The sequence below is a fragment of the Gastrolobium bilobum genome, unplaced genomic scaffold, assembly GCF_033153095.1.
Source record: "Gastrolobium bilobum isolate Gb01-03AN ecotype WA unplaced genomic scaffold, APGP_CSIRO_Gbil_v1 utg6105, whole genome shotgun sequence".
Lineage (NCBI taxonomy): Eukaryota > Viridiplantae > Streptophyta > Magnoliopsida > Fabales > Fabaceae > Gastrolobium > Gastrolobium bilobum.
Window position 1 is genome coordinate 367,974 of NW_026899702.1, and position 16,647 is coordinate 384,620.

The following is a 16,647-nucleotide window of genomic DNA, read 5'->3' on the forward strand; positions in this document are numbered from 1 at the left end:
AACTGTGCAGTCTCATACCTGCACTGTCTTTGGAATCCCTCTCTTTCGAGTGTCGATTCGATTCATTCATGTAACCCCCGCTGGAAGCCTGTCAGGAGCCGCTCCTTGTCCATGTCCTTTAGCAACGACAATCACTCCCCGCCCTCGTCAGTGCTCGGGATGTTACAGAGTGAGTTATCTCCTCCTCAAGGGCTCGAGGTACTGTTCTTAAAGAAGAGAAAACTTGATGCTTTTGGGTGATTAATTGCTTGGAAGTTAAACTTGTTTCTTTTGAGGTCATTTGAGGTAAGGTACTTCAATTCCTATGCTTGGAATCCTTTATTTGTGAGATTATGTTCATGAGTATTTTTAGTGGGAAAAATGTTGATTTTGAAATTTGAATTTGATGGAATGGAGTATGAGTCATGATTGATTATGATTATAGTATTGTGAAAGCAAGCTTGGATTTGTTTGAAAGTTAAAAAAATTCTCCTAAAAACCTTCTGTTGATTTTCGACCATTAAGGGGTGTTGGAGAGTTTTGATGTGTTAAATTCATATGGTTGGTGTCTTAGGCTTATTATGTGTTGTTGGATTGAAATGGAGTAAGTAACCATTCTCATTGTGTTAAAAGTCTAAGAAAAATCTCCTTGGTTCCGATTTACAGAGGTTACTTTGTCCGATTTTCGTCTCCGTCAAATAAGAATTAAACTAGACAAAGAAAAAAGTTAACTCGTATTTTCGCAAGTTAAGTCTTTCGCTGTTTCTGTTTGTATTGTAACGCCCCGTTCTAGAATCGGTTTGTTAACATCGCATTATGATATTAAGCGCAGTTACAATCACATTGGCTCAATTAAAATCCAGATAAGTTTTTCTTTTTAAAACGACGCCGAATTTAAAATAGCCAATTGCGTGATCATAACCATATTACCTTGCGGAATCAGATAAATTAAGCTTAACATCATGTTCTTATTCCATTTATAAACCATTAATTTACTTCCTATTTATTTCACAATTTCTACTATATTGTAGATCTCTTCGTTAGCTACGCGTGGTTTCAAACCGCTCCTCATTTGGAGCTCTGTAGCTCAAGTTATGACAATTTTACTAACTCAGGTGTATGCTGAAAAACTACGCGGGCAGGGCGCTTAAGCGCGCTCCAGGGCGCTTAAGCGCCCACAGACAGAGGGAATTCACATTTTTTGGCCACCAAGGGCGCTTAAGCGCGCTTAAGCCCCAGGCGGCAGAAAGCTTTTGGTCTTCACAGGTGCATCAGGGCGCTTAAGCCCCATGAGCAGGCTTAAGCCTCCATTTGCAGGCTTAAGCCCCCTCTTCTGGGCAATTTCCTATACTCATATTTTTCATGCATCTTTCTTGGGGAATCAATCCTACACATTTTACAACCTATTTAACAAGCTTGTGATATCCCTATATCATTGCTTAACTCTCATCCTCTCATCATTGATTTAACGGAAATTGGGCAACATAATCTTTGTTTTCTCAACGTTTCCCAACTTAGCACAAGGTACCTAATTGACTTTCCAGCTCAACATATCCAATACATAAAAATACATTCATTCATTTAACTTACAGTAATCATCATACACAAATATCTTCATTACTTACAATATTACATCATGTCTTAATTACAAATCTCATATACATGCCAAAGGACTTAGCTACAAAATGAACATGATCAAAGCAAGTAACCATGTATCAGATACCCATTACTACTACAATGATCATGCACTAAGTCCTCCAAAATACATCACATGACATCAAAATATACATATAGCAATGCTAAATGGCATGCAACTCAACATGTCCAGCTATCAGGTACAGTCTACTCACGCTTCTTGCCTCGACCAACCTCACCTCTATCAGTACCTGAAATGATGCCCCACAACACGGGGTGAGATATACGAATATATCACAGTAAACCAGAGGTCCTTGGAGATCACTCCACCCTAAGGTCCACTTCGATGTACACATAATCATAATAGCTTAACACATTCTTATCCACAAGCATCACATGGACTTCCAAGAAAGATCCACTAAGGGCTGTTTCTCTTAGGCTCTTACCACATGGAGATCCACATAGGGCTGTTTCCAAGGGAAGTCCTTTCCTCAATCTATTCCAAGAGAGATCCTCAAAGGGCTGTTTCTCTTAGGCTCTTACCACATGGAGATCCACCTAGGGCTGTTTCCAAGGGAAGTCCTTTCCTCAATCTAGGAACCTCCAAGAGGGATCCACATAGGGCTGTTCCTCTTAGGCTCTAACCACATGGAGATCCACATAGGGCTGTTTCCAAGGGAAGTTCCTACCAATCATCCTCATCATAATACTATCACTCATAACCTCAATCACAATCCTCAACCATTACCTCATTCATTATTGCTACTTCTATAACCATTCCTCAATTACTCTTAAACAATCAAACATCAACCAATAATCATCAATCAATCATAGCATGTATCAATGCATGAATCAATGCATGAGCATACAATTACTATCATAATTACATATCACATCTCATAAACCATTTCTCCTCAACGGAGTATGGTGGAACACTCAATGGGATCAACCACAAGGTCCAAAGGTTTACCTTGCTCTTGAGCTTTCCTCAATTGCACATAACCCCAAGGGTTGGTCACTCCACTTGGTCCTATTGCCTCATTTCTATCAACACAAGGAATACAATCAAACAATGCTAACAATGCAAGGAAATCCATAGTTCCAAGCCTAGATTTATCCAAACATCAAAGCATACTAAAATAACATTATAAACTCATTTCTACCGATTAAATGTTATTCCTAGCATTTTTCACAACATACTCTAAGCCTCATTCTTCCTTGAACATAGCCAATCTACTCAACATTTCATAAAAACCCTAAAACACTATTCATTAAACCCTAACCATGAAATTTTCCAAGAAAACAAGGTTCAAGGGTTAGAATCTTACCACCAATGGTCGCACAACCAAGGATTGATGGCTCCTCAAGCTCCAATGGAGGTTGAAGCTCCCAAAACCCCCAAATTCTCACAAAGAGGCGGAACTTTGAGAGAAAAAATCTCACAACACAACACTCCCCACTAAGAACCAAGCTTGGATTATGAAAGAGGGGAAGATTTAAAGTGGTTTAGGCTTTTGAATCACCCAAAACGGTTAAGGTTTCCTCCCTCCTCTCTCTCTTCTTCTCTCTTCCTTTCTTCTTCTTCTTCTTCTGTTTGCTTCTCTCTCTGGCTCGACGGAAATGGGGTGGGAAATGGGGCTCTTTTGGTGTCTTAGTCACTTAACATAGGTTAAGTGACTTTAAGCGGGTATTGGTTCGTCTATCTATTCAACTCCATTAATTACCAAACTTTACCCAAAAGTCTGGAATATTTTTCTAGGAATGTTTCTAATTTTATTTTTATATTTTGGGTACTTTTGCCTACACCCATTTATACCCCTTAATTTTCACTGAGTACACTTTTTAACTCCAAGTGACTCAGATTCATTTAATTAAGCCTTATACTTAATTTTACTCACTAAAATATGCTTAATTATTTAATTAAAATTAATCAATTAAATGCTTAAGTTTGGGGTATTATATGTATCATATGCATGTTAATTGAACCGGCTCGAGACGGGGATGTTACAGTGAACATATTGTGATTATCCCACTAGAGGATCTAAGCTCTTGGGAGTCACTATCATATGCTGACTAATCCATTAGAGGACTTAAGCTCTTAGAGGTCATATATGTCTCATATCATTTGATATGTTCAGTATGTGATGTATATGCTATGCTTTGTATCTGGCCCTTCTTGCAAGAAGTGGGCTGAGGAATGGGGAATACTCTATAAACCCTAAGCTTACTGAGATTTGTTATCTCACCCCTTCTTGGTGACATGATTGCAGGTGTGCTGATCGTGAGAAAGCCCTATGAGGCTAAGGATGTGATTCAAATTTAGCAGAGCTGACCTAGTGGACTAGATAGTCCTTCTTTGTGGAGACTCTGTTATGTTCATTATGCGGTTATTATGCATGATTCGCCTTTTATACATGGCTTGTAGTTATTTGAAAGATTATTCTTATATGATGTATGTTTATTTGACAATCAGGCATATATGTACATGTTTATTCAGTAAGATGAATGTATTTGTAATATGTACATGAAAAGATATGTAGTGGCATGTAGCCAATAGTTGTTAATCCCATGGATGGATTTTATGTTTTCGTTGGGAAATATATATATATATATATATATATATATATATATATATATATATATTTTATACTGATTTTTCTGATTGGCAGGAATTATATAGAGATGGGTTTATTCTCGAGATTGTCCAATTTACAGTTGTTATGCTGTCCGTTTGACTCTGTCAGGGTTGATACCAATTGTCATACCCTGATGGTCATTGACCATTACTTATGGTTTCATAATTTGTAAGATAGTATCAGAAACTCTATATCAGTATGAGACGATACGGTATATTTGAATAATTTAGTAAAAAGTTTATGCTTTGCAAGGCATCAAGTGACAAAGAAAAGGAAAAAGTTAACTCGTAAGATTACGATATGTATAAGTAAGGTTTTAGATTAAGTCTTTCGCTTTCGCATGTTAAATTATGTGACATTTTAATACCATATATATGTTAACTAATCGGCTTGAGATGGGGATGCTACAATTGCCATTTTGGGGTTTAAGAAAAATTACACTATTTTAAAAATTTTACTTTCCTTAAATTTTACTAAATTATTTTGCATTTTTTTTTTTTGCAGAAAACTTTTTTATTTTCCTGAAGATAGAGAAATTGTGGGCTCATGGGATTTTTTTTTTTTTTTAAATAAAATATTTCACATGCTTCAATGTGACCGTAAGACTAATTTATTCCTACCACACAAGAAATTATTCTTCCTTTTTTTTAATCCAAAATGACATTATTTTGAAATGAGAGGATATAACTTTATCTATTTTTATAGAAAAACATTAATTTAAAAATTATTTTTTATCTTTGAGAATTAATTTCATTAAAATTATTTTTTTAAAAGACTAATATGATGATATGACAATATTTGAAAATAATATACCTTAAAAATTTATTATAAAAAAATAAGTTTTTACTGGATTATAGTGAAGATATTAGTTTTTAACAAAAACTAAAATAAAATCAAAATATAATGCAGCAGTAAGGTTTGAATATTAGCACAATATTAACACCTTATTTGATATTGTGCAGAAATTATAACGAAGACAGTTTTATTAACACAACGATCTTCATTCATTTTTGTAATTTTTTATTTATTTTTACATCCCATGCAACTGGGAATTCTTATTCGCTGGTACATGAAAATGTGCACATGGAAAATGATATCGATAGAAAGTAAGGAGGGAATGTGGTGAAGTAAAACAAATGAAAAACAGAGGCGCAATTTTAAAACCAATATGTCATTGTTAAGCTTTTATTAGGTAGAAAGAATTATGCAATGCATCGAGATCTCTACTTTTAATAGTTTATGATGGAGCCAAAGCCTGGCACACAAGTTTCACCATGAACAGCAACCGGCGAACTCTGTAATCCAAGGGAGGAATTTCCGTTATCCATAGTGTAGCATTGCTTTTCTTAGCATGGGGGAAGGAAACAAAGCCACTCAAGTGGTAATGGCATCAAAGGATGGTTTAGCTCCGAAATTGACCATAGGATATTCGTCTGTCACATAAAAATGCAAATGTCAAAGAAGAACCACTTGATTCAAAACTCTAAAATATTGATTCGATAAGTACTTCAGGCTAGCATAACTAAGTCCTTTTTTTTTTTTTTTACATCAGACCTGGGGATGTAAATGGGCTAAGTTTGTCTACAGAAACTTACGACTTAGTTTATATTAGGACAAACTTGACCTGTTATAAATAATCAAATAGAACAGTCCTAGGCTTTTTAAAAAAAAAACTATTTAAAAATTAGACCATATGCTTTTTTATACATGTCGGACCTATAAGTAAATAAAAATATTATTTTAATAATTTTGAATAATAAGGTAATATTATTTTAATTATTTTTTTAATTATGAAATGTTTAATAGTCTTAAACAGGCTAACAAGCCGTAAAAGTTTTTATTTTTTAAATATAGGTCAGGATAAACTTATAATTTGAGCCTACACATGCTAACAGATAAGACCAGACCTAAGATTTTTTTTATCATAGGCTTGACCTATTTAATTTAAAGTCTACTTTTGTACAAATTCGAAATGGGAGTCTAAAATAGATGAACAAATTGAAGTTGTTATATGACTTGTGACAGCTAGGAATATACTTACTGATCATCAGTGGAGTTTTGAGAACAAAAAAACATGCAGCAATGACAAGGTAACAGAGAAAAAGAACCACTCCTTTCATGTAGTGTGAAGTTCCATCCTAAAAGAAAACAATAATATCATACTATTAACAAAATAAAAAAGAAAAGAGAAAAAAGAAAGTGGCCATATATAGAAGATATTGTGCATACCTGCAAAGTGAATGCTGTAACGATAATTGTAAAAGCGAGACACCCAGTTTCAAGAAGATTGAAATCCAGATCCATTCGTATACCCATTACCCATGCAACAACCACACTTAATGGAACCTGAAATTGATTATTAGATAATCAAAATTTGTTGGTGTCTGCAAAAAAATAGGGAGAAGGATATTTTGTCTATAATTATCATCACCACCTTTATTCTTTTCTACACATCACAAACATTACATTAAAATAGTAACTGATTCTTACCACAAACATAGAAATTTGAGTTGCAGATCCCATAGCAACACCCAAAGATATGTCCTGCATTATAATGAACCACACAGCGCCATTCATTAATTTTAAAGCCAACTAATCAATAAAATTAAGCTTATATACAAATTGAAATTTATGCTGCAACAAAATATATAATTGACAAACCGTACCAACTTGTTCTTAAAAGCAAATATGATCGAACCGGCATGTTCTGCGGCGTTCCCAACAATTGGTAGCAAAATTATGCTAATGAAGCTAACAGAAATGCCCCAAGAATCTGAAGCAGCCTAGTTAAGCATAAAAGGATATATTTAAACCCATTAATCTAATATATGCTTAGTTCATGCCATTGAAAATTCAGAGTTTACAATGGCCACAATCATATAATTACAAATTATACACACACACACACACATATATATATATATATATACCTCAATTGTTCCCACAACATATTCAGAAAGCACAGATATGAGCAATGTCATACCCACCAACCAGCTAAATGCACTCCCAAACCCTATCACGGCCTTCTCTTCATCTTCATCTTCCTGAAGATCAAATGGTCAAATCCCACACCTAATTAAAGTGGTTATGTAGTCTAAAACTTTATCATATTATTATTAATCATCACCTCTTGTGCATCAAATATTTTTCGATGAGTTTTTAATTGGAAGAAGATATATGCAACATATGCTAGAAGCATAACAATGCTGCTTGCTCTTGACAATTGAAGAGTAGAGGTTGCTATAGAATAATTGCCCCCTGCTAAGGCATATTTGAACAGTAATGGCAACAAATGGCATAGCAACCCCAGCAATAAAAGCAGTGAGTTTACATCAGCCTGTTTCTGTTCATTCAATGATTAAATAACAAAACACTTGATTAGAAAAATAAAAAATAAAAAACAGTGACTAATTTTGCATAATGTGTAAACAAGAAGGAAGAAGTTATATATACTCTGTCATATCTTTGCTCCTTCTTAAGGTTGGCCAAGCCACCACAGAGGAGTGAACTGCCAAGAACTAAGAGAAGGTTTGAGAGTATGGAACCCAGCAGTGAGAACTTCACAACATGAACTTTGTTTTTGTGAAGTGCTAATATTGCTATGATCATCTCGGTTGCATTACCACAAGTTGCATTCAGAAGTCCTCCAACTGAACATCCACACAAACCAAAATCAAATTGGTTTCCTTTATCACGCAATATTATGCAAAGTAAAGCTCATCAATGCACCACTCTAGTTTCATTTACTTTTATCATATTATTTAGCTAATTTAGTGTATAATAAATTTTCATTCTTTTAACTTTTGTAGTGTCTTAAGATTTTGAGAGATAAAATAGATGATGGTACCTGTTGGGCCAGTGTAATATGCAATTTGCCTTCAAGTTCGTGCGGTCCAGGTAAAGTTTTTGTTGTAATCAAACGCAAGAGAAAAACAGAATGTTAGAAAATATATAACTAATGGTCATAATATGAAGAAAAATAATATATATATAGTTACTTTTAAATAAGGTTATCTAAAACTACTCTTTATAACTATGTACCGGTAATACATAGTTATAAATTAAAGTTGTTTTTTTTTTCTCTCCACATCATAGATAGGTTTTGAAAAGTAACTGAGAAGAGAAAAAGAAATTAACTTTAATGTTATAATTACGGGAAATGTTATATTTACAGACTTTTTATTTACAAACTCTTACAAGTTACACTTTGATCGGTAATACACAGATTTAGTGTAATTTGTAAATTTGTAAATGGATCATTCCCTTATAATAATTATATATATATATATATATATATATATATATATAATATAGGAAAAACATTTTCTCATGTTACAGGAGAATTTTTCATATTGCGATCCTTCGATTTGCGGGCAAAGTTTTTTTATTTTTTTTATTTTTTAATAAATATGGGATTCACCATAAGTTGAGTCATAACATGATAATTCAATTCTCATGCAACATGGAAAAATCAAACTTCATATATATATATATATATATATATATATATATATATATAGAGGTAGGATCTTTTGACACCAATGTCAAATTTGAAATTTGACATCTCATCTGAGAGCCATTAGATCAAAAAAGATCAATGGCTCTGATTTGTAAGCATGTGACACCATTGATCTTTTTCGACTAACCGACACCGATGTCAAAGGATCCCGCTTCATATATATATATATATATATATATATATATATATATATATATATATATATATATATATATTATTGTAGTGACTCTGTTGAGTTAGGAGGTGACATGCAAAAACTTACTCAGTGAGGAAGCTGACACGTTCAGCTAGCGGAGCAAGTCCAATCAAGCTGAAAGCAAAAATCCAAGGCTACGTGGCAGAGAAGCAATTAGATTTGTTGTGAATAAATCATGATGTACCCTTTCTAGACAGTACTTAATGCATATTAGGTTATAACATATAAAACTTTTAAATTTTAGAGTCAAAATCTAAATATTATATTAAGGAAAATTATACATTATATATATTAGTTAATGACATACAAATTTATAATTAAGGACGTGTGTTATTTGGTTTACAAATTATTAATCAATAATAATTAATAATTAGTTGTTGATCGAATAATATGTTATTAGCCATAAATTTATACATCATCATTAATGAGTATAAAATTGTGTGAAAAAAGTGACTGTGCGAATGGAAGTGTTGTTTAAGTAAATAGAGTGCAGATTGAGTGAAACTGAGTGAAATTCAGAGATAGTATAACATCCATGTAGGTTTACAAATGGTATGTGTATAAAGTGGGTTGGAAATCACAAGAAATTTGAATGGTTCTTACCCTTCCAAAGCTATAAAAATTTGCCGCAACAGCTAAAGGGACTGCCGGAAAAAGCACAACAAGCTTAGTGCCAAAGAGGACCTTTTGCAAGTTGGTCATGAAATTTCTAAGCAGCATTTGGAACCGAATTTTATTTGTGATCAGAACAAGCTCTGACTGCTTTCTCACCAACGAACGTGACATGTTTTGTGGTGTCTTTGGATTGCAAAGCTCCATGTTGTTCTCCAAGTCCTCATCCATGGTGGATGGCATTGGCACCGTTTGCGATGTGGTGGCCTCTGAGTCGGTGCTGCTTATTGGCATTTTAGAGGAATGAAACTAAGGCTTTATTTTCTCTCTTGGGGTGGTGAATGAATGAGCTTAAATATGTAGGAAAAGAAGCTTATTATAAGTTGTGTAATAGAGATAAGATTTTTTGTGCTTAATGTATTGTATATACGCATACCATGGTGCCATATGGTGGCTTTCCAATGTGTGTAGCCATGTAATGTAATATAATGTTGTGAAGCTTCGAGGAATTTTCGCAACTCTTGCTTGCATGAGCCACGTATAGGTGATAGGTGTTTTATTGTTGTTGATGGATGTTGGTTTATTCATGGGAAACTGGGATCGGTGAACTCTTATAACTTTTGTTGTGGAAATAAGAAAAACAAACAAATTACAAAGGTAAAAGTGAAGAAAATGAAACAGTGAGAAAAAAAGGAAAAAGAATATTGTTGCTAATGAACCTCGTACATGCTTGAGCAGCACGATCTCTAGACTCTAACTATAAGCCATGAAACATGAATCTTCCTATGCCTGGTACATATATCCACTAGCTTTTTTAATAAAAATGGATAGTTTGTCATTTTCCGTTGCGTGACCATATATAGATGAGTTGCATACTGGACATTTGGAAAGTCGTTGGTGAGGAAAGTTGGTCACTGCTTGTTTTTTATTACAATCAACTTAATTTTTTTTTTATATAAATAATTTAAATGGACATTAGTTTTTTAATGTAAAATTAGATCAGTAATTAAAGTTTTAAGGTATAAATCATTTCTCTGTATAAAATGTATATATTTTATTTTAAGCTAGTCTATTGATCAGAACAAAAAATAAGTATTTCTTTAGAGATTTTAAGTGATTTTTCTTGTGTGGTTTTGATTTTTCTATTTATTAATTAATTGCAACTTCAAATTCAATTTTAGGAATAATGTAACTTGTCTAGAGTGGGAGTTGTCTAAACCTTGGAAGTTGTCTTTATACTTAAACTAAGGATGAGTTGCTTTGTGTTTTCTTGTGCGGATGTTTCTTCGAGGGACTGTTCAAGGAGTGTTTTGAAGCAGCTATATTGTGGTTTCCTTTTCTTGTTTTCTTTTTGTTTGGGTTGTACGTATTTCTTTTAGATATTGTTTTCTTTTAGCTTTTTTTATTTGTGAATGATAGCTTATCCTTTCTTTTTTTCTTTCCCCCTTCAATTCTAATAAATTTCATTTTCTAGTGTAAAAAAAGGTTAAACTTTCATTAGACCAGTATAAAAGAAGTGCATGTCTAGTAACTCCAACAACTAAGGACTCATTTAAAGTTAAGTATTACGACTGCAAGAATGAACAATAAACAAGTGAAAAGAAGAAGAAGAAGAAAAAAACATAACAGAGAGATACCCGAGAGTGAGGTTAGATATATATATGAACTATTAGAATTGAACTCCTAAACCTTTTTAATTGATATAGTTTGATTAATTCTAGTTGAATCAATCTCCTTATTAATTTATCTTGGTATCTAAACTTGAGATTTTTATGAAAGTATAAAAACAAATAATTAGTCTCTATAATTTTAATTCATTAAAGTTTTAGTCTTTGCGCTAATATTTTTTGGATTTGAGTGCTTGCAAATTTTAACATTGGGATTTTGGTTCTTGCCATCACCTGGGATTATAATATTATTTTCATCCTGTGTGGCTAAGGGTTGCCTACGTGGATGATTATGTAGGTGAGTGAGTATTAATATTGTTAAAATCGAAATTCTACATATAAATGAAAGGGATGGTAAAAACATAAATCGTAGAAAAGATACAAAACGTAAAGTTTATACTATTTAAAGTTAAGATACAAAATTATATATGTGCATGTAAAAAAAAATATATCACATAGTCACTACTCAAAATTAAATAAATAACTTCATATTTAAAAGTTATAAGTTACATAATTATATAAGACATAAATCCAAAAATATAAAAAGAGTTTAAAAAAATACTTACTTATTATAGTTATCTATTAAGTTTTTTTTTTTTAAAAAAAATAGCTAGAAAAAAATATTGTGCATTATAATTTGGAAAAATGGGAAACATGATATTTTTTTAAGGGATCTATTAATCTCATGTTGCATGAGATAATTATCTCATGCAACAGAGATAAAATAGTGAGGTCCACTACTTTTTCGAAAAAAGAAAAAATAATGGACCCGCTATTTTGTCTCTGTTATCTCATGCAACATGAGATAATTATTTTCTTTTTTAATTATAAAATCGGGTCTTGGGTTAAAAGTTGACCCTGTTCAATTTTTTTGTTTAAGTAAAATTTTGTGTTTATATCGTTTTTATATTTTTACATGGCATTTTTAATTTATCCATTTTTTTTAAAAGAGTTTTTACTTGCGTTTTAACATCGATCACTTCACTAAAAATGTAAATTTTTATGTTTATATACTCGTTCTTAACAACAATGATGAGTACCTAGCTACAATTGCTCATGTCTTGCCATCTTCTTGATGGTGCGGTTGAAGATGGTAGAAGGAGGTTCATCCGTATGTTTGGGAGAATATCTTTGGTATTATTGTCACACTGAATAGTGGGTATGATTCCTGTTTAAAATAAAATTATAAGTTTTTGGAAATATATAAATATAATTTTTTTCTCCCTTTTTCAGAAAATATATCAATACTTATGTTGTATTTTTATTGAACGAATGTAAATGTTACGATAGTATATTATAAATTTCGTGTGTTTGAATGTAGAAAGAGCAGAGGGTGCACCTATGAAGACTCCAACTCTGAGGTCAATTATATGCATGAAAATATTCAAACCATCAAAATATGCAATATCAATAACTTGCTAAATGTCCTGTTAGGAGTTTTGGTAGGAATCACAAATTCCTTATGGAGTAGATTTTTTTTTTTTTAAATATTACAATTGATTCATTGCTTTGTGATTAGTTTAATTCAAGGAGGATTCTGCGATTAAAACTTTAAACTCATCTCAAAAAAATATTAAAAATAATATTTGAAAGAATCGAATATATATTCTCACCCCACCTACTTAATTATTTTGCGCTGCATGAGTTATTGGTTTATGGAGTAATCTTTTGACACTGTTGATGATGGTCTTGGGGATTGTGCTCGTAACAAGCTTCTAATGTTAAGACTGAAAGACTTCATATGCGCATCTTTCCTCTTCTGACAAAATTTAACATCATCTCTCAACACAACCATTAACAACGGAACAACTGAATTATTACCAATGAATAGAGAAAGAGAAAGAAAGATTCAGGAAAGAAGAAAAGGAAAAAGAAAAAGAAAGGAAGAAACTGATGCACGAAGAAGGAGGTCAAATTGGAACCAGATTCACATTCCTGAACACAATACACACCGTCTGCACTTTTCAACATTTACAAGCTTACCGTTATGATTGATGCTGACGTGTTAGTGTGCCATGTTTGATCAAATCAACAAGGTTCACCGCAAATGTAGTTATCAAAGGTGGCCTATATTACTAAAAGCAACCTTTAAATGCTTTTTTTGGAACAAGGATAAACAGTACATTTAGAGAAATAGTGTGGGCAAAAAAATTAATTTATTATTTTTTTAATAAAAAATTACAAATAAGTTGTCGTTTTGCAAAAAATTACGAATCTATAGCACCCAAACACGACATGAGGCGTGTTCTGATGGAGAGAGACACGCCCATGTGGGGCGTGAGCTTGTGAAAGAAACACGCCCAAGGTAGGGCGTGTGTGGCAGGATAGAGACACGCCCACGATAGGGCGTGAGCTATGAAGCAAACACGGCAAAGGAAGGGCGTGTTCCAGGAGAGAGACACGCCCACGATAGGGCGTGTTATCCGCGATGTATATAAATCCGTTTTTCACTTTTTTACCTCATTTCCACCCTCCCATCCTCTCTCTAAACCTCCTCCTCCTCCTTCTCTCTAAATTTCTTTTGGAGGATTTTGCGCAGCGAAGCTCTGTCTCTCTCTTATGTAAGTCCCTATTTATTGTTTTTTTTTCATTAACAGCAATTAATATATGATAGTTATTAGCGACTTAGATAATTGTTAGGGGGTTAGAAAAATATTTGTGACTTTATTTAATTGTTAGGGGGTTAGAAAAATATTTGTGACTTTATTTAATTGTTAGGGGGGTTAGAAAAATATTAGTGACCTATGTAAGATTGTGATGTGACTTATATATTATATGGACTTACAAGTTAATTAGTTACTTCTAAATTGGTATATGTTGGTTTTATGACTTATTTACACACTTAGAAATTAGTTTGTCACAATTAATTTTTTTTTATGAATGACACTTGCAAACATATTGACCTTTCAATTAACCACATTATAATTAGGGTTAAAGACGAATGAATAACGTATGCAATATTAATTTAAATTGAATTTGAATTAATATTTGTATTGAAATATATTGATAGAATAATGTAATGTTAAATGAATTAATTGTCAATGATGTTAATGTAATTGAAATTAATATAACAATTGAAGTTATTAGTTAAATGCTATTTAATTAAGTGCAATTAAATTTTATTTAGTGTAAATTAATATAATATCAATACTAATTTGGGTACATCTTTTTCATCTGTAGTAGTTTCTATTATGGCCCATTCGTCTTCATCAGAATCCTCGCGCTCTGGATCCGATGGCGATCTTGAGCCATCCGATCCTTGTACGCATGTACTTCCTGGTCCATATAGGTGGGAGGTACTCCGTAAGAGGACACAGCGCAGTCACGTTTCACAAGTTGTGTGGAACGGGGATACGGTTAGGGGGTTAAAGACGAGGAGAGGGAAACTTCAGGGGGGACCCCATCACGATGATATACCAGATGTTGTCGCTGACTATTTGACACAGGCTGGGTTCATACACGTGGCACGTATGAGTCATGTTCAGGTATGTAATGTTCAAATAGCTTAATTAAATTACCGTATGTGGACTTTGTATAATTGTTGTTTTTCCTTCAGATCGATACCCCCTTGATATCTGCTTTGGTTGAGCGTTGGAGACCGGAGACACACACATTTCATATGACGCAGGGAGAGATGACCGTTACATTACAGGACGTGGCGGGTATACTTGGTTTGCCTACTGACGGGCAGGCAGTTACCAGATCTACAGCGTTGGATTGGATTGCTATGTGTGAGGAGGTTTTTGGGACTGCCCCAGTTACGGGCACAGACATTCACGGAGGCGATCTACGTATATCTTACTTAGACAAGATATACGCTGATTGGTTTACAGTAGCACACAATCCAGAGGAGGTGAGGCGTTACACCAAGGCATATATTCACACCAGTTGGGTAAAAATGCATAGGACTCCTCCCAATCACCATATAACATTGCCATTGCTTTCTGCTTCGCATACCACGCCTTTCGATATGAAACTTTGAATCCATATGAATGCGTTATCCTCTCCTGAACGAGCGAAATGGCCACTGAAGGTTCCTTTTTATCATCTCTGAATCACAAAAGCTGAATATAAACATTAACAGAACAACAGGTATATCAACTGCAATTTTAATCAGCTTTTTAATTTGAAATTACGTACCTACTACAAGTGCTGCAATAACGTCAGAATCAAGTTGTCGATGATCTTGAGAAATATGGTCATTCAAGCAATTGTGCTTCCCACCCCATTTCGTCACCTTCCAATTTTCACCATACGTTGGTTTAATTACCCTGACCCTCCACGGGCAACCTTGGACGTGTGCACAACATTTCATGCTTAATTTTGTGGGAGTGCTCTCAACCACAATTGCTTCTTGATGCTCCTTCATGAGGTAGCGCTTGATTGCCATCTGAGCCTCTTTTTGGATGTAAATTGTTGGTTAACAAACAACTTTTCTCCCAATTGCCAAGGACCCTGGATTGAACCCGAACTCTGCGTCCATGATTGTGCCTCACTCGGATAATCCCAATCAATATATGTGTAATGTGGAATTTCTGACCAAAAAGGATCAACAGGTGCATCGCCTACATGTACTACGTAATAATAATAATAGAATTGAATTATTTTCTTAATCAAAAATTGCAACAACCAAACTGTCAGTATATTAATTGATAGCATACCTTCAGGATGTTCTGGTACTTGACTCGATGTTGTGCCATGATGTACAACGATACGAGACTCCCCCAAATCATGCACTGGCTGAAGTTCAGTACCAGACCTGCCACATTCTTCGTCATTGTCCGATGCACTCGCATCCTCTAAAAGAAGACGATCCTCTATTGCAATATTTTCCTCATCATCTTCGTCATACTCCTCATCCATAACCCAAGTAGGGTCATGTTCATCTTCCTCAGACATGTTAACAGCAGGAACAACAGGAACAACAGATGATGATGCATTAAGAGGAGAAGTAGACCTAACTGACCTCATTGGTATGACAACTTCCTCCGCGGTTGTAGTATCCACATACAACTCTAAGAAATCCTTTCTACACTGGTTCAAGAACTCTTCCATTACCATATCGATGTCTTCGTCATCGACCACTTGCAAGCTAATGTATTGTTCACGTTGCCATAACCTTGCCGTGACAAGAGTGATCAATTGGTTGTCTTGAAGACATAATTTTTGACGTATTTTCTGATGCAGCTCAGCAACCGTTGAGTTTCGTTTAATACGTGATGACATTTTCTCCCCTACAAAAATAACACCACGACGACCTTCTTCTTTCCTACCGTTAAAATATAGAACGGCACGAATAATATCAGAATTCGCACTCATTTTTAAAAACAAAATTTTAAAAGATAAAACAAAATATGAGTAAACAAGTGCAAACTATCAGAGAGTTTAGCATAACAATGACAG

At 33.9% G+C, this 16,647-nt stretch overlaps 2 protein-coding genes across 2 annotated transcripts; one reads left to right on the plus strand and one right to left on the minus strand.

The window, feature by feature from the left end:
• Positions 1-5,314: 5,314 nt before the first annotated feature.
• On the minus strand, positions 5,315-9,894 carry LOC133292726 (vacuolar cation/proton exchanger 3-like). Its single transcript, XM_061491162.1, has 11 exons — positions 9,569-9,894; positions 9,032-9,099; positions 8,098-8,126; positions 7,704-7,900; positions 7,378-7,593; positions 7,181-7,294; positions 6,917-7,033; positions 6,741-6,794; positions 6,480-6,596; positions 6,292-6,388; positions 5,315-5,683 (listed from the first exon to the last, which is right to left on the minus strand). The coding sequence occupies exons 1-11, from the start codon at positions 9,869-9,871 to the stop codon at positions 5,625-5,627; spliced, it is 1,371 nt and encodes a 456-aa protein (XP_061347146.1). The 5' UTR covers positions 9,872-9,894; the 3' UTR covers positions 5,315-5,624.
• Positions 9,895-14,435: 4,541 nt separating this feature from the next.
• On the plus strand, positions 14,436-15,226 carry LOC133292712 (protein MAIN-LIKE 2-like). The gene is made up of 2 exons (XM_061491147.1): positions 14,436-14,729; positions 14,801-15,226. The coding sequence occupies exons 1-2, from the start codon at positions 14,436-14,438 to the stop codon at positions 15,224-15,226; spliced, it is 720 nt and encodes a 239-aa protein (XP_061347131.1).
• The last annotated feature ends 1,421 nt before the right edge of the window (positions 15,227-16,647 follow it).

Excerpts from the sequence above, each read along its gene's own strand:
- LOC133292726 (XM_061491162.1), bottom strand. The coding sequence starts at position 9,871 with ATGCCAATAAGCAGCACCGACTCAGAGGCCACCACATCGCAAACGGTG. Across the intron at positions 8,127-9,031 it reads CGTGTCAGCTTCCTCACTGA|GCAAATTGCATATTACACTG; the intron begins GTAAGTTTTTGC and ends ACGAACTTGAAG. Across the intron at positions 6,795-6,916 it reads TTGCTTTTAAGAACAAGTTG|GACATATCTTTGGGTGTTGC; the intron begins GTACGGTTTGTC and ends ATTATAATGCAG.
- LOC133292712 (XM_061491147.1), top strand. The coding sequence starts at position 14,436 with ATGGCCCATTCGTCTTCATCAGAATCCTCGCGCTCTGGATCCGATGGC. Across the intron at positions 14,730-14,800 it reads CACGTATGAGTCATGTTCAG|ATCGATACCCCCTTGATATC; the intron begins GTATGTAATGTT and ends TTTTTCCTTCAG.